The 19,702-nt window shown below is 40.8% G+C and overlaps 1 protein-coding gene across 7 annotated transcripts in view; it reads right to left on the bottom strand.

The window, feature by feature from the left end:
• Window positions 1–19,702, bottom strand: part of cluha (clustered mitochondria (cluA/CLU1) homolog a) — a 93,020-nt gene that overhangs the window by 48,339 nt on the left and 24,979 nt on the right. For all 7 annotated transcript variants that reach the window (XM_059973453.1, XM_059973455.1, XM_059973456.1 and 4 more), the window contains 7 exons: window positions 18,281–18,471; window positions 12,790–12,961; window positions 11,650–11,793; window positions 9,378–9,505; window positions 7,225–7,379; window positions 5,152–5,277; window positions 3,392–3,539 (listed from right to left, as the gene is read on the bottom strand). In XM_059973453.1, the coding sequence (XP_059829436.1) occupies window positions 3,392–3,539; window positions 5,152–5,277; window positions 7,225–7,379; window positions 9,378–9,505; window positions 11,650–11,793; window positions 12,790–12,961; window positions 18,281–18,471 (1,064 nt within the window). The remainder of the gene's footprint in view (window positions 1–3,391; window positions 3,540–5,151; window positions 5,278–7,224; window positions 7,380–9,377; window positions 9,506–11,649; window positions 11,794–12,789; window positions 12,962–18,280; window positions 18,472–19,702) is intronic.

The raw sequence follows: 19,702 nt of genomic DNA, 5'->3' as shown, positions 1-19,702 counted from the left end.
GCTCCCTTGTCATTACCACCATCAGGCAGGAGGTTCAGGAGCCTTAGGTCCCACAACACCAGGTTTAGGTACAATTATTACCCTACAATCACAAGGTTCCTGATCAGCATGGACAACTTCACATACCTCAACTCTGAGCAGATTCCACAACCTATGGACGTACTTTCAAAGACTCCACAACTCATGTTCTCACTCAGTATTTTTACTTATTTAGTGCATTGGCTGTTTTTGTGTATGGTTTTTCCATATATTCTATTGCATATTTTTATTTTCTTGTAAATGCCTGCAAGAAAATGATTCTCAGCGCAGCATATGGTGACATGTATATATATTTCTACTTTGAACTTTGATATTTTAATTTACCAGTATTTAGCAGCTTATGAATAAGAAATTCAAAATGCTTTGTTGAAATGTCAATTTAGATTATGTGTCCAATCCCACAATCACCTGGCTCAGAAACGGGAAGGCTGACACATTTGTAGCAGGTGGCACCTTCCCCCAATACCATGCTCCCTTGGGGCCATTCCAGCTGAAAATATTAACTCAAACCAAACAGTGGGCACAACCCACAGTGAACACAGCAACACATTGTTATTCTTTGCTTCCAAGTCAAAATGATAATCAAAAATTCTGACTGGATATTTATATTCAAATGTAAAATGATCACTGGAGCACCAATATCTCCCAGGTGCCCAATTTAGATTTTGCCTGCTCTGGAATTCATTACAATCTAGGTACAAATACGGGTAAAAGAGAGGTAAAATAATTACGCTTGAACTGGGAGCCCTTTTATATCTGAGGTTAGTGGGAATCAATGAAAACTCTTCACTGCTGGTGGAAAAAAGTATCACTGGTCCCAGCACAACTTTGCACAAGTCCTTCTGTGCATTATCCCGGGCACCACCTTCTTCAGCAGCGTTCAGTTCTGTTCACAAGTCCTTAGAAAATTAAGCAATTCATCTGCCCTGGGCTGATAAAAGGCAAACAACATTTATCCTACATGTTGCTGGGAATGGCCATTTCTAACCAATTCCTAATCACCTCTCTTGGAGGCTCACAAGTATTACCATCAACACATGAGGATTGATGGCTTTGCTATTAACTTTACTGTTGACCAGTACCCTATCCAGACTAACTACTAATAAGAGCAGGACAGGCAATATAGATCCCAGAGATGGCTGCCTTCCTGAGCTTCTTCAGCAACAATGGGCCACAAATCAGACGTGATGAAATGCAACACTCACAAAATGCTGGAGGAGCTCAGCAGGCCAGGCAGCATCTGTGGGGGAAAAAAGTACACCGTCCAGTCGAATTTTTGGGCTGAGACCTTTCGGCAGGGACTGGAGAACAAAAGATGAGTAGATTTAAAAGGTGGGGGGAGGGAAGAGAGAAATAAGGTGATAGGTGAAACGAGGAGGGGGAGGGATAAGTAAATAGCTGTGAAGTGAAAGAGATACAGGGCTGGAGAAGGGGTAAGTCTGTTAGATAGGGATAGAAGGCCATGGTAGAAAGAAAAGGGGTGAGGAGGGCAAAGAGATAAGGTGAGGGGGGGAAAGGGATGGGGACTGGTGAAGGAGAGGGCAACAGGCCATTGATGTTCATGCCATTAGGTTGGCTACCCAGACAGAATACAATGTGTTGTTCCTTCAACCCAAGCGTAGCCTCATTGCGACAGTGTAGGAGGCCTATCAGAATGGGAATGGGAAGTGGAGTTAAAATGGGTGGCCACTGGGAGCTCCCGCTTCTTCTGGCAGACAGAGCGCAAGTGCTCAGTGAAATGGTCTCCCAATCTTTGTCGGGTTTCACTGATATACAGGAGGTTGCACCGGGAGCACCGGACACAGTACAAGACTCAGGCTCACAGGAAGGGCTATTTAGGGCCCTGAATGGTAGTGAGGGAGGTGGTGTAGGGGCAGGTTCCACTTGCAAGGATAAGTGCCAGGAGTTAGATCAGTGGGTGGGACAAATGGACAAGCAAGTCGTGTAGGAAGCTTTCTCTGCGGAAAGCTGATGTGGGGATTTGGGGGGGTGGGGGGGAGAGAGAGAAAGAGATATGCTTGGCGGTGGGATCCCGTTGCAGATGGCAAATGTCCCATTTTCTGGGTAGACTTCTACTCCAGCTGTACCGGCAAGATAATAATATAGTAGCTAAAACACCACTTTACAGTGATCAGGGTTTGGTTCCCTCCACCGCCTGTAAGGAGTTTGTATGTTCTCCCCATTGACCGTGTGGGTTTCCTCCATGTGTTCCGGTTTCTCTCCACATTCCAAAGACATATGGTTAGAGTGAGTGAGTTGTGCGCTTGCTGCATCGGTGCTGGAGGTGTGGCAACAATCCTCACTGATTTTATTTGATACGAACGACGTATTTCACAGTTTGCTTCAATGTGCATGTTGTTAGGCCATATTTTGGAGATGCAATATAGCAAATATAACCTTCAGCAACCTACCTTCAGATCCAACTATGAATTTTATATTAAATATAAAATGCAGCTCTGATGCAAAATGCAGCTTGGAACAGGAAATATCCAATTGACTTGAGATGTCTGCATCTACATGAATGCAATCAACACCCCATTGCACGAATACAACTTAGAGACCACAGTAATTAACACTCATTTTAAGACCATTCAGGCATTTCAAAAATTACATGCAATTCAAAAGAAGCATTATGAGGGCATTGTAACTAGAAATTGACCTTTGTTCTTCAACATATTAAAAATTTAATTTTTTTGTGTAATTCTGGGTGTGGAAGTCTCACGTAATTTCAAAGGCTGTCAGCTTGTTGATGTCACAAATAAAGACTTTAATATCTACCAGCTACATCTCTCTGGTGACTCCTTTCACAGTTATAACACATGTGATAAATAAAACTAATCTTTAAAATTTTAAAACCTTCAAAATTCAAGCTCAAGACCATTAACAGAACCATCCCGTAGCCTGGCACCTCATCCACATCTGATGCCTAGTGGCTGTTATAAGTTACACTGCATCAGGCCATTAAGGCTACTTCGATACCACCTCAACAAATTATTGACCTCTTCCATTTTGAGATCAATCAGAGCTGTGGGCAAATGAGAGCAAAACATCTTTGGAGTCACACACCAAGCCAACTTTGAAATATATTACGGATTCCCAATTGCTGCTGAGTAACAATCCTGGAATTCCTCATCTATAACATCATGGGAGTAACTTCAGTAATAAAAAAAAAACATTGGTGGAGGTGAGTAGTGTTTGCACAATTTGTGTTCTAATCAGGCTGTCCATAGTACATGACTGCAATGAAATAGATTGGGATGGACAATAAGGAGTGGAAGCCAATAATGGGAGCAAGCTGGTTGCTACATTTTGTGTTGTCTGGTGCACTGATTATGAAACTACTCAGGAATACCTGGCCTGGTATGTGCTCTTCATATCCCAAGCGTGAAGTGTATGCATCTTCTGCGCGGACACAGTCCATGGCGTGTTCCACTGCAGGTGCAGTCCAACTGTACACCTGGAACGGAGTTGCTATCCTCTCAAACGGGTGCCGCTGAACCCTACAGATCAATGGTGCACAGGTCAGTATTTTACTATTTCACATCCAGCCCCATGCAGCTCCACAATGAGTAGCAACTGTGCATTTCAAGATAATATGACTCCAATTGCAATCTATTGCAGTAAAGCAGCTAATTCCAAATGCACAAATAGTGCTACTGAATAGTAAACTCCAGAGAATCTGCAGATGCTGGATATCCAAAGTAACACAAAATGCTGGAGGAACTCAGCAGGTCAGACAGCATCTGAGGGAGGAATAAGCAGTCGATGTTTCGGGCTGAGAATTGTCAGGAGTAACCTTTCATCTCCACCCACCTATTACCTACCAACTTGTATTTCCCCTCCCACCCACTTCTTCTGGCATTTCCCCTCCCTGATTTCCAGTCCTGATGAAGGCTCTTGCCCCAAAGCACTGACTGTACATGGTACGACTGAATAGGTTTATTTCTAGCTCTGCACAGGACTAAAGATCGAATGATGCTGGCTAAGGCCAATAGTTGGAACGTGAACAGTCAAGATTGTGTCACACACAGGTAAGAGCATCCCGAAATTATGTGGACCCAGTGATCGTGGCACATCTGCCAGTCTACTCCAGTACTGGACTTCATGCAGTTCAGAAGTAGAGCCACACATGCTGAGATTCCCCAGTTTTATGCTGGCAAATTCACCTCTACGACCTATTAGCCAGTCTTTTCTAAAAATTTATTTTAAATGATTATTTCCAAATGATTTCAATTTTTTTTGAATCATTTACAGCAATTTTGATAGTTTTTATAACTGTGTCATATGAGACATTTAAAAACTGACAATGTTTGGCCAAAGATGAGTTTCCATCTTCAGACAGGTTCCAGGAACAAAGCTCTATCACCATCGAGTTACATCTCACTGCCCGTGTGCTGAGGGAGGAAATTTGGCTCAATCAGCCCTCTGCTTGGGAAAGCAAAGACTGTCAGGAGCCAGAGACAAACTAAACTCAACTTGACTGGACCCTACAGGCCCTGTGAATCTACTGAGGGTCTGGTGACTGCAGATGATTTAAATCTGCCCACTAGCTTGAGGGTTGTCTGAAAGGTGGATGCAGTCTAATCTAACCATCTAAACTGTTCCACTTCCAGTACAATGGCATTCAAAGAAAAAAGCACAGAACTGTACATTGTGCTCCTCACATGGCCAAATCAATACTCTGCACTGGCCTATCATCATGCCCTTGAGCCTGCATTCAGTTCTGCCATACACAAAGTTGTGAATATCTTTATGGCAACTCTGTTGTTAAATGCTTTTATTAGCTGCTAACTTCAAGGCAATAATCCCAGTCTCACCCTCTAATTACAGCCTAGGCAGGATCTGTAAAGGATATGGATCAGTGAATGTGGCAATGACATTGTGAATTAGAATTGCTTTATTAGGTTTGTTGAGTCAAACAACTTGGGCTGAGTTGCGACCACCAGCTTTATTCCCTTCTAAAAGAACACACATTAAAAGAAAAAGCACATTCAAGTCAATTCCATTATAATCTGCGCAACAAGCACCCACCATTATTAGGAAACAATGCTAAAACTTCCCAATACATAACTGTAAAACAGAAAAGTCATCATGTACAAGTGCAACTCTCACCTCTTCTTTTGCAAGGCAGCAAAATTCTTTTTGAAAGTAGGACTGATCTGACTTAACAATTCCACCAGGGAATGGCTAAGAAAGCTGGGGTTTGCTGGCTTGGGGTTGAAGCTGTAGGCTGTAGACCTGTTGCAAGTGGACAAATCATCAAAAAAATAACTAATAGCAGCTTTCTTTATGATCACTTTAAATTATATCCCACCACGATCATCACACAAGTCATACCAAAGGACGAAGACCAAGACTTACAAGCCTTCACATCATTCTTTCAGAAAGAGTCTTTTATATGCCCTGATTGAAGACTTACCTAAAAGATACCACCTCCATGAAGGTAGAAAGTGCTACCAACTGAGATAGGAATCACAAGTTTTCTTCCAGGGATCATGCATGTGTTGTGCATGCATTAAGTGATTTATCTTTTTCCAAATGACCTCTCCCTGACTGACATTTTATTCATTTCCATGGCAGATTGCAGCACGAACATTGTGCAGTTCACATACAAATGAATAGAAGTGACCCTCCTACACTCACCTCGCAATACAAATGTACAAAAGCTTCACTAACAATTCTTATTATACAAGAATATATTACAAAAATATGGCTACAGTTGCTTACATCATTGATATATTAATAATCACTAATATTATGTCACAGAATGGGAGTAGTGGTTGTAAAAACACAACCTTTTCATCATTTATTAGGGGCTAGGGACAGGGGAGGGCAGGGAGAGGAACCTATGGCACATGTACCCAAGATGAATTGCACAAAAACTGCTGCATGACATGCAATGTCATACTCTGATTCTGTAAATCTCACCCATTATAAAGATACATAATGATCATCTTTACAGCCAAATGAAGCAGTAAATGATATTTACTTTTTTTTTACAAGAGCAGCGAGATGCTTTCCCATGAAACGTCACATGCCAGCTTGACGGTTGAGAGAACATGTGATGTTGGATGATACATTTTGAAATCCTTGCACATTGTACACATCAGTATTAGATAATAAACTGTTATAATACCATTTAGAAATTGTGTCAATTTTTTCAATTGTCTTTAAAAAGTTATTAACTTTTGAACAGGTTTTCTAAAATCCTTTATTTATTTCAATCTATCCCCGTTATATTTTTATTAATAGCAAAACAAAAAGTAGGCATAAATAAGTAACGGGTATACCTTTTTCCTTAAAAAAAGTCTAAAACTATTTTAACTAATTCATTAATCAATGATAATCTCTGTTTAAAATTAATATGGAATGCGAAATAAGTTTATTTCTTTCCCAGAAGTTTATCTCCTATTTGGGCAAACACTCTCGAAGGACTGACACCCCTGGGTTAGGCTATGCCAGACTGTGTGCAAGAGAGGCAGGTCATAAGAGAGGGAGAAAATATGCAGAAATTAGGGAGTGTTTGTAACAGAGCAACCATTACATGCCTCACATTATATGTGAGTGCAGACTGCTGGACTATTTCGCTCCATTGGAGGCAGTTTCAGAAAGGTAGATGGGATGGTGTTAAACAACCAATATAGTGCCTCCCATGATGGATCAGTCAACATATTTAATAAACACAACTGCTGACATATGCTAGTACATGCAAGATCAAACTGGTAGCTGCCGGCATTGACTCTGGTGGGGCTTCAACTCCGCAGGAATTTGGTGCACTGTGAAGAACTATTGGTGTCAGTGAACAGGCTTGCTATAGCTGCAGTAGCTAAAATATTCAATGTGGGAAACTTCCACAAATTCATTTGCTTTTACTGAAACTATGTTAAATTTCAACCACATGAAAAGTTGCCGTTAATAATTGTTCCTTTAAATCAGAACCAGAGGATACAGGAAGAAGTACACAAGGTACAGGACCACCAAGCTTGTGAGTTCCAGCAAAATATTTCTTCCACAATAGCATCACCCTCCCCACATGCATTCCAAGTTCCCCTCAGACAAAGCTTCTAATTACACTTATCTTAAGAAAAACCAAATCTCCCATCCTTAAGCAGAGGGTGCAGGAAAGCAGAGAAAGGAAATTCACAATAGATGGCAATCTGCTCTGAGAAGGCACACAGTACTTACTGATTGGTGTAAAAACCCCGTGTTGAAGCTGTAATGCTAACATGCCGATCTTCCACAGTAACCACATACAGGTACATCAGATCACCATGCATCTTGCGGTTACCAGGAGGAGGGTTCCAGCCACTCATGGTCAACACTTTCAGGCACTGCAGAGGCTGTGGAATAGGAGGAACAGAAGGAATTAAAACCATGCAAAGCTATTGCTGGAAATCATTGTTTTGTTTTCTAATAATACTTTGTATAAGATTTGTTATTTTGAACTAACTCATGTCTTTAACTCACTGGCAGCAAGTGGTACAGCAGCTAAACAGTTTTATCACCTGGCTCATTTTTCATAGGTTAAGTGTTAGCACATTACCCAGGTGATGTAATTGCCTTAATTATGTAGCCTATTAACTAATTTATCAATATCTAAGGAATTTTCTTTATCTTATCTCTAAAAGTGATATAGAATTCTCAGAAGCGTCATCTTTACTACTTTGTTTTACACCGCTTAGCATTAGTTCCCCTCTTAGTATCGTTTCTCAGCTCTTTATTTAGTTTGCTTACTACTCCTGTTTGCTTGTACCCTAAGATAAACAAATCTTGGAATTAAGACTGCTCGCCACTTTTGACTTCTGGAAGAACCCCAAGGATCAGAAAATAAGAGAATCTAACACTATGCATACAACCACTGGAGTGCTTTCCCCTCGATGTCCATTAACTTCAAGGCTCCTTAACATCACACTTGGTCAAATGACACCATGATGACAATAGTAGCCACCATTCACACCTCACCCTTTGGCGTTCAGCTCTCTGCTCCAGGTTTCCAGCAAGGCTCTAATAAGACCTGAAGATGAGAGGTCTAGGAGAAAATCCAAACTAGACATCAGTGAGGAAGTTCTCAGAGAATACGTGCAACTTGATTGCACTCGTGATATCAGTTGCTCATCACTTTGCTGAAGCCTGGGTGGTAACTGGTCAGATCAGATTTGAGTGGCTTTTTCATGAAAAGGACATAGCTAGACAACTGATAGATGCCAGTGTTGCAACTGTTTAAAACACCTTTTCTCATTCTGGAACCCAGCTGGGATGCTGGTGAGCTCCAGGGCCTTCGCAGCATTTGCTGTTTAATGAATATGGCAAATCCAGAACAGGGTGCCACTAATATTGCCACCCACTGCCATGTACACTGGTGCAGTTTGCCATGCAATCTATAATCAATTTGACACTCCCAACCCAGCACTTATTGCTAAACGTTTTACCTAAAGTAACAAATTCCAATGGTGAATCCATTTGCATGTTGGATATTCGACTAGGTTAAAAATTAAATTATTTCAGCTACTTCAAAGTACAATGTAAAATTTATCAGAGTACGTACACGTCGCCACATACAACCGAGATTCTTTTTCTGTGGGCGTACTTAGCAAATCTATAGAACAGTAACTGTAAACAGGATCAATGGACAACAAGCTGTGCAAATGCAAATATTTTCTTCCCTAAAGGACATGCTGATGCTAGGAGCTTGTGGTAAACGTTTTATTTATTTAACTGAAAATTCAGATTCACAATTACTTGGAACTATTATTTTTAATTGATTGAGATACAGAGTGGAAGCAACCCCCACTTTAGTCCTAGACAAATCATGGGACAATTTAGAATGAACAATTACCCTACCAACTGGTAGGTCTTTGGACCGTGGAAGGAAACTACACCCAGAGGAAACCACGCAATCATGGGGAGAAAATATGAATTCCTTACCGGCAATGGTGGGAATTGAACCCAAATCACTGATACTGTAAAGTGTTATGCTAATCATGATGCTACTGTGCCGCCTCAACCCTGTAGACTATTCACAAGGTAACACTACAGCTATACTACACGCACCTATAGCAAAGGCCAATGGCAGACAACAAACACAAGTGATGCTGGACTGACAGTTGCCAGCATTGCCCAATAACACAACACATACGAGAGCAACAACCTCAATGGCTCACATTCACATAATAATACATCACCAGCACAACCTCAAGACAAATATTTTTGTACATTGATCAAGAAGTTGTTGAATTGAAACACTGCCTCCTATCCACTGATGCTGCCAGCTGTGCTGGGTGTATTCGCCCTTGACTGCTTTTAATTTCAGCATTGACAGCGTGTTGCTTTCACCTTACCTTTGCATCCTTGATCTGTGGCTGGAGGAAGAGCAAAGGGCGCTCCTTGCTGCCAGGGAGGATGTGTTCTGGAGGCGTGCAGTCTATTTGCTCTAACTCAGAACCTTTCCTTTTACGCTTTCCACTCTCTAAAAAAAAGTAAGTTTTCAAAACTAAAATATAATGGGTGAATTTATTGCTTTCGATTAGAAGTGATTAAAAAAAAATCGCCTTTTAGCAGTGTTCTCAGACTTCAGCAGAACATAAGTGATGGACAAGTTTTAAATTGCGACGAAATTTATAGTTAAAAATCAGGCACCTTATTGCACAATTTACTTGCAGTTATGACTCCTTTGTCACCCGCCACCTCTTGAAACCAAAGCTCCTATCACAGCTGTCAAACTCTATCAAACATCAACTTCCAGATGATCAGTGTAGAATTCAAACATCTGTACAGCTGAACAATGCAAGTCAGGGCTGACTATTCCCACCCCCCACTTCGTGAAGAGCAATCACGTAACGGTCAACAGCTCAATCCGCACGGAAATGAAGAATACCTGCCGACTGCAAGGTCCACCATTGTAAATTGCAAAAACAACCACATTGTGGAATTCCATTAGCTTTAATAAAGTACAGTTTAATAACCAAAGTTAAAAATTACTGTTTTCTTCCTCCCCCAGGGGATCTGTTTGTGGACTGCTCCAAAAGCAGTCCTTCAAGTGACAATTATTCACACACCAGACAGGCAGCTGCTGTTCGAGTCCCCAGCAGTAATAAACACCCACTTTCATACTCGCCCACCAGTTCAGAGGGGTGGCACTGGATACACTGGGCAATGAAGAGGAGCCTTCACATCACCCACCCCGCTTTCTTTTAACGTTTTTAAAACACAGATTCTCCAACAGTTAACTTGAAATTTGGGTTGGTGGAAAGGAAGGCAAATGCAATGTTAACATTCATTGCAAAAGGATTAGATTATAAAAGCAAAAGTGTGATGTTGAGGCTTTATACAGCATTGATCAGAGTTTTGGGCCCCTTAAGTAAGAAAGGATGTGCTGACATTGGAGAGGGTTGTAGGAGGCTCGTGAGGATGATGCCGGGAATTAAATGTTTAATGTAGAATTTGATGGCTTTGGACCTGTACTCACAACAGCTTTGAAAGATAGTTGGGGGGGGGGGGGGCTAGGAAAGGAAATCTCATTGTAACCTACCAAGTATTATTGGAGTATAAAAGAGTATAAAAGTATAAATTTTAACTATGAAGTCAGTTATTTGCTATGCATTTACCCAATTTGGTAGGAGACTGAAGTCTTATATGTAGAAGACAATGGTATGTTAATGAGAGGTAGTTAAGAGATGTAGATTAGAACATGATTAAGCCAACTGATAGGAACAATAAGGACATGATGTACGTGTAGTACGTGTAATACGCAACTATAGATCGATTACATATGCTAACGCAACTGGACCAGGAGATTGCTATAAAAAATGCTATGTACAAGGATCGGTGGGCAATCAGCGACTAGCTCAATGACAGTCTCAGCTTTGACTTGCAAATTAAAGTTTAACCCTTCTTGAAGAATCTTCTGCGTCTCTTGGTCATTTCTGGGGCATGAAAAACCACGACAGAATGAGTGGATGTTTCCTATAGTGGATGGTCTAGCACCAGAGGGCACTGCCTCAGGATAGAGGGTTATCCATTTAGAAGAGAGATGAGGAGGTATTTCTTTTTTTCTTTATAAAGAGGGTGGAGAATCTGTGAAATTCATTGTCACACATAGCTGTGGAGGCCAAGTCATTGGATATGTTTAAAATGGAGGTGACAGATTATTGATTAGTCAGGATGTCAAAGGTTATGAGGATGGCAGAAAATTGGAGTTGAAAGGGATAGCAAGGGATAGTACACTCAATTGGCCGAACTGCCCAACTCTCTTCTGTGTCTTACTGTTTTGAAGACCACCTTCAGCTGCCTAGTGAAATATCTCTGTGCAGTTCAACAATCTTTCATGTTGCCCTCTGGATGAGTTCTCTAAACCAACCAGACCCTGTAAAAGTGTAAATCTAAGATCACATTTTCTATAAACACTTCCTGTCTACTTCATAAATTGTATAGGGATGGGTCCCAGATATACATTAAAGTAACATCTACAGCCTGCTAAGAGAGTAACTAGCAAGTTAAGCCACGACAAACATAGTCATGTTCTGCTGGGAGCAGGACCTCTTCAAAGCCTTTAAGAATATACTTACTGTTTCACAGTCCACTACCTATCCACACCACTGTCCAATTTCTTACCTCCCAAATCCCCCTCAGTGAACATGCTCAGGAATGATAAGGAATTGCAGTCCACACCATTGTAGGAATCAGATGGATCCAAGCTCTTTAGAAGGTCTCTGATATGCCGCACATGTATTCGGGCTTCCCGGACAGTGTAAGGTTCTTAGAAAATGCACATGCAACAAAAAAAGATAGAATGACTAATCTGCTCCACTTCAGCTCTTCTTCAACACAATTCAAGTCAGAAAGAAAAACTTGTTCAGCCCATTTTATTAAGTTTCTAAATCCCAGCAAGCTACTCAGTTTAGCTGCCTATTGTTTAAGTGCTCCTCATCTTACCTGAAAATTAAATAAAAATGTTTTATTAATTTATTCTTGAACAGTCACATTTACTGACCACACCTAACTGCCGCCAAACTCAGTTGGCAGTTACCAGACCCACCCAAATGGTGTCGTACATATGCAAGGTCATTGGATTTACTAATGAAGCGGAAACACAAGAGATTCTCCAGATGCTGGAAATTCAGAGAGACATGCACAAAATGCTGGTGGAACTCAGCAAGTCATGTAGCATCTATGGAGAGGATTAAAGGGTCGATTTTTTGAGCCGAGACCCTTCATCAGGACTGCTGAGTTTCTCCAGTATTTTGTGTGTGATTAAGGAAGCTATAATATGGTTTCACATATACACTGGTGAATTTGAACTCTCAACTCTGGATCAATGTCAAGACCGAACATAAAGAGCCTTAACCAATATGCTTCAAAACCGATTTTAATCTCTTGAAGTTTGAAACATAGAAAGCCTACAGCACAGCACAATACAGGCTTCTTGATTTGAAATATTTTCAAAAGAATGATTTTGTAACTAGTTCTTAACTGCCTTCTTTCCAAGCTGAAATATCCACATTTCTTCCACCTTTTCTCAATAATCCCCCATCTTCTCATGGCATCGACCAAGACCAGAAGGCAATGTTCACAGTGCAACTTAAACAACTAATAGCAGTGCTAATGATGCCAACATAATAGGACTCAAGCTCAGATTTGGATCATAATAACTTCCTGACAAATTTTGTTTAATTCCCAGCTGATTTACCTAGTTCTGCCTGATCCTAAAGTTAACATTAATACACTGTATGGTATAGTATGCCAAGTCAATACCTTCCACCACTTTCAGATTAGAGCCTTCTTGTAGGCCTTCAATTGATTTGAGCTCAGAGAAGTTGTCCAGAACATTTCCATCCAGCTGCAGAGAGAAGCAGGTCCGATGACAAGTATCCTCTCTGTCCATAAGAACTTGATGGATCTCCTGCACCATCTCCTGAGGAGAAACCTATGCCCAAAACAAAATAAATTAGGAAATATAAGAAGTTTTGTTTGATACAGGAGCTTTTATTACAAAAAGATGAAACGTGGCCATGGAGTGAAATAAATACAATACCCAACACAAACTGAAATTGATATGAAAACAAGAAAGTGCTGGAAAAACTTGGCAGGTTAGGCAGCATTATTGGTAAAAATAAGGAGATAATTTTTCAGTAAGTTTGTTTTCTCTTCTTCCCAAATTTCAATGAAAAGACTTTGATTCGTTTTCCCTCTGACTTACTGAGTGTTCTCAGCATTTTCTGCTTGTATTTCAAATTAATAATGTCTGATTTTTCCGATTTTTAACTTTGCTAAATCTTGACCTGAGGTAGGTTTAAAAGCTCATCAGCAGAGTGACAGACTGGAGAAATAGAAAGGTTTTGGCCACAACAGATGACACCCGATTCACCAATGGCAGACAGCAATCAATGGCACTGATTCTACTGTTTTTCTTGGACTTACGTAAGAAAATAAATCTCAGACTTACATATTGAAAATCAGAATTACAATAAGATCATACAAGCCAGGACTAGCAAACTTCTTGCCCTCAATCCAACTCTACAATTTAATATCATGGAATGCTCTGAAAGCTGACGCAACTTCACATTCCCATTTGACCTGCAGTTACCTTGCTTGTAGGCGACTCAGAATATTTAAAAGTTTAAATTCTGGAGGAAACGCCCAGTCTACATCCACCCTGTCAGGATATTGGGGAATTTTTGGAGGTTAAAACCGGGCAAGGTCTTGAAGGATCTTTGAGTGGCGGTGTTATTCTAAGAGTTGAAATTACCTATTAATTATCATAATTTTTGACAACAAATCAACCATTTAAAAAAAACTTTGCCACTTTCAAAGTTTATGCATGGGTAGGCTCCTCGAATTCCTACAAGGGTGCTCAACTGAAGCTCAAAATAACCTTTTCTTCCTCCTTATTTCATAATATTTTAATTTCCTTTTTCCAATTGGTCTTGCGTTAAAGCAATGACAAACAAATGAGGATGCTGCTAACCCTAGCCTGTAAATTGAGTACTCAGTACACTGATCAATATCGCCTCTGGAGCCCGTGAAGGATACAGTTCTGAATGCCATTTGCTTACTTTTATCACTTGCACGATTTGTTTCTTTTCTCTCTGCACATCGAGTATTTGGCAGCATTTTTTTTTTAAAAATGGGTTCTATTAGGTTTCTTTGTTTTGTCGGGAGATGAATCTCAAGTTTGTATGCGGTGGAAACATAGACTTAAATTGAAACCTAATCGAATATTGAGAGACCTAGATAGAGTGGAATGGATGTTTCCTATGGTGGGAGAGTCTAGGATCAGAGGATGCAGCCTCAGAGTAGAAGGATGTCCCTTTAGAACAGAGATGAAAAGGAATTTCTTTAGCCAGAGGGTGGTGAATCTGTGGAATTCATTGCCAGACAGTAGTGGTGGCCAAGTCATTGGGTATATTTAAAGCAGAGGTTGGCAGGATCTTGATTAGTAAGGGTGTCAAAGGTTAGGGAGAGAAGGCAGGAGAATGGGGTTGAGATGATTTATTGGCAGAGCAAACTTGATGGACTGAATGGCCCTGTGACTTAAGACAGCCATGGAAACCATCACTGAATTGATGTGTGGCTGATAAGCCTCACTTCTTTCCGTCACTCCCAGAAGCTTACCACACCTTTTCACTGGGAAGCAGTGGAGGCGTGCGTTTCTATGTCCTCACCACTACCACCTGCCCCTAACTCTAATAACTCCACTGTATATCCCATCCAAATGATCTTCCTTTAATTATAGTTCATTTAGCCTTGTGATTTGCCATTTTGACACTTAATCATCTCCTGCTGTCCGCCTAATCACCAACCTCCTTCTGCTATCTGAAAGGGATCTGGAATGTTATTTCCACAGCTACGGCAATACAAGGGGACATTACTGTACTGGGATAAAGGGGATGTCAGAGGCAGGTTTTCATTTTACATGAAAGTAATGTACATGGAACGCACTGCCGGTGGTGGTGGTAGCGGTGGATACATTAGGAACACTTAAGAGACTTTTAGATAGGCACATGAATGAAGAGAAAAGAGAGGGCCATGTGGCTGGAAGTGGCAGATTGACCTTGGGAACGGGAGTAGGTTAAAGGGTTAGCACAACATCAGGGGCCGAAGGGCCAGTGCTTTGCTGAGCTGTTCTGTGTTCACACTCCACCTTCCATGCGAAATGTGAAATCCTCAATCTTATATTGAAACTTCTGTTTGCATCGGATACCATTCAGTGAGCTGGGCCGCTGGGGAAATGAAAGAAGCTGCACTTTAGAGTCTAAAAGCAGCTGTAGTCTGATCACACGTTGCCCCCATCAATCATCAAAATAGTGAAAATCTGTGTACTTCACAGCCAAAGAAGTCAATGTCATAATATAGCAAAGGTGACATTCCTACATAATAACAGTAGGATATAATGTAGAAATTCTTCTTATACTATCAATAATTTTATAGAAGCTATTTTTCACTACAAAGAGCAGTGATAAAGACATGTTACTTTTTTTTAAACCGATGCCAAGGCAGGAATTCCCAATTTTTTTTATACCATGGGAACCTCCTTTCTAAGGTAACCAAACACGACTTTCTGCTCGACTTCAGATCAGTGGTATGAAATCTTTTGCTTCCATTCAAAAGGACTGACAGGCATTCCTCATCTCAAAGTAAGATACCACAGACAGAAGCACTCCCTCCATAGTGCTTGGGGTGTCAGACTGGACTTTGTGACACTAACTGAGCCATGGCTATATATGGTAGCCATGGGCTGTAGGAGGAGCTTGGTTCATTGATTATGAAAATTAGAATGATTTAAACCAAGGTGACATTGAAGGCCCTCAGCTGAGAAACACTGCTGTAGTACAGCTGCTCCTCAAATGAAACCTAGCAGTGTTCCACGTCACACTGAATGCACTCACTTCCCTTACTAACCCTGCCTCCAGCTCCTCACAGTAGCTTCCAGCTGGGAAATCCTGGGAGCCAACTCAGCCATCATTACATTTGCACACATGGCACCTAAACCAGTTATAATTATCGTCCGAGCCAGAATGATGCCAGCTGTCCTTCCTTGGCATTCCAGAGGTGGAGGAAACCAGGAAATTAATTACATTGATTTGGACCATATGGTCACTAACTAATCCCAACAGACTCAACTCTGAAAGAGTTAACCTTCAAGTCTGCAAGTGCCGCATCTATTCCCAACACTTGTTGTGGACTTCATCACAAGTGCAGCTAGGAATGTTCCATGAGCCCTCACTTAAGTATGCACTTGCTTACTGAAAGCAGAAAACGCCAAGGTTCAGATCAAAGCTTGCACAATCATTATCACTTCCCTAAATGTACTTGAGAGCTCAGTAACACTGCAAAAATAAAAAAAAACGAACTGACATACATGCCAGGTATGTGGAAGCCTACCACAAGCACCTTCTAAAACAGAAACAGCTGGAGATGTTGTAGAACAGGATTGGAAAAGTTGTGACCTCAGAATTTGTGGTTTTCACCAAATAACCTACTAGGTTGGCTGATCACAGATTCAGCAGCAATGTTACAATTTTTACTCAAAAGGAATTGGTTAGTGACTTCTAAACCAGGGCAAGATATTAGCATAGATTGAGAAGGTTAAAAAAAAAACACAATAAGTATGAATAAACAGAGATTATTTGTGACTTGGTAGCATGTAATTGATGAAGGGTGGAAAGAACCAGTGTTTGGTCCTTAACTATATAAAATTTATTTCAACCTTGAACAAGGAGACTGAATGTAACCTACACATATTTGCTGCTGAAACAAAGCCAGGTCAAACATATATATTATTATGAGTGGTTTAACAGAGGCAGGGTGGCAAGATGGAGATACATCTCTACCAAAGGAGGTGTAAGGCACTCCTTCCCTCTGCTAACCTGCAGGACACCCTTAGGCAAGGTGTAGCATCTGCTTAGGCACTCAATCACGTGAAGCCATGAGTGCAAGTGGTGGATGGCCATACAAACAGCTGCTGCATACCTCAAGTCCTGGTTATGCCACCACTGACGTCAGACAATCTCTGAGAAGTATTGATAATGGATGGGGTGACCCACCTTTATAAAGATACCGTCCAGAAGGTAGCAATGGCAAACTACTTAAGCAGGAAAAATTTGCCAAGAACAATTATGGTCATGAGACCATGATCACCTACGTCACATAACACAACACATAATGATAGTAACAGAGGCACCAACTAGTTAAGTAGTTGAACAAAACAGTGACAGATGGAAGTGCACTGTGCAAAAAGGTAAATCACCCATTTTGAGAGCATAAGGTTTGAAAACTGGCCGAGTAAATCGATAAGAGAATGACTAATGAAGAGTAAGGAAGTTTGAAGGTGATGGTACAGCACTCTGGTAAAAATTCAAATATGAGCACCTAGTCAGCAAGAATAAGGTTTAGTCAAGGGCAAGGAGCTCTCCCGCTCTTATTTCTTATCGTAGAATTAGAAAGATGACAATATTGAAGGTGATCATTCTGCTCAGCAAGTCTATTATCTGCCCCAGCAAATCTTTTCAGGTCACAAGCACTTGCTGTGCATAAATTTCATCCTCATACCAATTTTGATTCTTTTCCAAAAATCTTCATTCTACATCCTTAAAAAAAAGTGTTTGAAAATCACCCAACCCAGAATATAAACTTCACATTTCCCATGGTGTGGTTTCCTAGGGCACTTTGGCAGTGAGAAAGTGTATTCATCAGGTATTCAAATTCTCTTCCAAAACTTTATATTGTCTATCATCTTTAAGAGCTTCCTGAAAAATCCATCATTCACCACTTTCCCATTACAACCTCAACTTGCCTTCAAGGTCCGTCACCTCTGATTTTTGAAATTCTTAAATCTGTTTTATTGATATTATTGAGCTCAGGGAACTATCTAAAATGCTAGATTGACTAACCAGTGTGAAGAACATGGAAGTCCATTTTTGGAGGAAAATTTGACACAATAACACCATCATTTTTATACAGAGGGGCACAGTCTTGGTACCCATTACTGAAGTGTCCTGTTTATTTTGTTTCCAGAGTGTTATTTTCTCTCCTTGATTAGGAAAAAGGCAAAGAAAAGTGCTAAATGGCACTTATAAACAAAAAAGACCATTCAGTCCTTCAAACCTGTTCTACCTTTCAATACAATTATCCAATACCAAGTTTCTCCTTGGATGAGTTTTATGTATAAATAGTTTGAGGATGCTTATAAAACCCAGTGGGTTTCCTTAAAACCAGCTGAACTTTGGATTGCTATGACACTCACCTGCAGATCAAATGGTTCTATCCCTGGGGCATGTATCTTAACAGTGAATCCTGTATCCTGGATAACGATGACTTCTTGCTCATTCCCATCGTCCGCACCAGTCTCACCATCTCCCTTCTCATTGTGGCTATCTGCCTCTGGGTGGTTGTGTCCGCTGTCTCCGTTCACTAACGGCATTCCTGAAGAATGGGCTAAAGACAGAAAATAGAAAAACAACATGCTCAACACCTCCAATAATCAACATATTGGTTAGACTAAACTACCAAGTGATTGATAATCACTTGCAAGTGGGTCTCATCATCACTGTAACAGCAGAATAGGACTTTGTCTCTAACACCATTTGAATATATTAAGACCGTCCAGCTCTCAGGAGAATGAAATGCCCTTGATTATTCCATTAACAACCCAACATAAAAAAAAAGATTCTTCTTCAAATCATGTTCTATGAATTGGAAGCAGCAAATAGTCTTGCAACCCTTCAAGCATTCAACAAACCACCACATTATAAACACATTCTACAGATGCTGGAAATACAGAGCAACACACACAAAATGCATTTGTACATGTAACACATGAATCTTCCTCAACAGTCTTCTGTATTAACCCTTGACCCTTGATTTTTAGATTCTTTCCTGAATATGTTCAGTGACTCAGAATCTACAACATTAAGGCAGAGAATTCCAAAGATTTGTAACTATCTACAGGAGGACACTACTAAATAGTCCTTCTCAGAGGATTGTCACCTTGTCATGGTGAAGAGGCTAGTGAGTTCCTGAGATCAATAGCATCTAAAATAGAGGGTCCCAACCCGGGAAAACACACAAAATGCTGGAGGAACTCAGCAGGCCATGCATATCTATGGAAAAGAGTAAACAACTGACGTTTCTAGCCAAGACCCTTCATCAGGACCAAACCTGGGGTCCATGGACCCCTTGCTTAATGGCTTTCATCCATGCCACAGAAAAAAGTTGAGAACCCCTGCTTCAGAGTTTAGCTCCTGCTACAGTCATCCATGGAGGCAAGGTCAAGTGGAAGATTCCAGACAAAGAGCGATCCAACCAATACCTCAGCAGTGGAGCTGGTAGAAGATGATGACACACCACAAGGGCAGTGAAAAGGTCCCCAGTCTTCTTGCATTCCATGCCATTTGACTCTGACCCCAACCGGTCAAAGATCACGTGGTAGCTGCCCATGCATCAGCCTCCCCACATTAAACAAAGTCACGCACAGGCTTTCTCCATTAAGGGAATCCACCCTGCCCATTAAAAAGGCAGTTGCTACTTCTGAAACGCAATCCTTCAACCAAAAGGAATTTTTCCACTCATCATTCTAACCTGCCTTTCAAGCATCATTAAGTAAGTCAATTCACATTCTTCTGAAGTCTGGGAAAGATAGATTTAACTTACTTCTAAGAGCAGCTTT

Source organism: Hypanus sabinus, chromosome 6 (assembly GCF_030144855.1).
Source record: "Hypanus sabinus isolate sHypSab1 chromosome 6, sHypSab1.hap1, whole genome shotgun sequence".
Lineage (NCBI taxonomy): Eukaryota > Metazoa > Chordata > Chondrichthyes > Myliobatiformes > Dasyatidae > Hypanus > Hypanus sabinus.
Note: the sequence above shows the minus strand (reverse complement) of the source record. Positions and strands in the feature narration are given on the sequence as shown.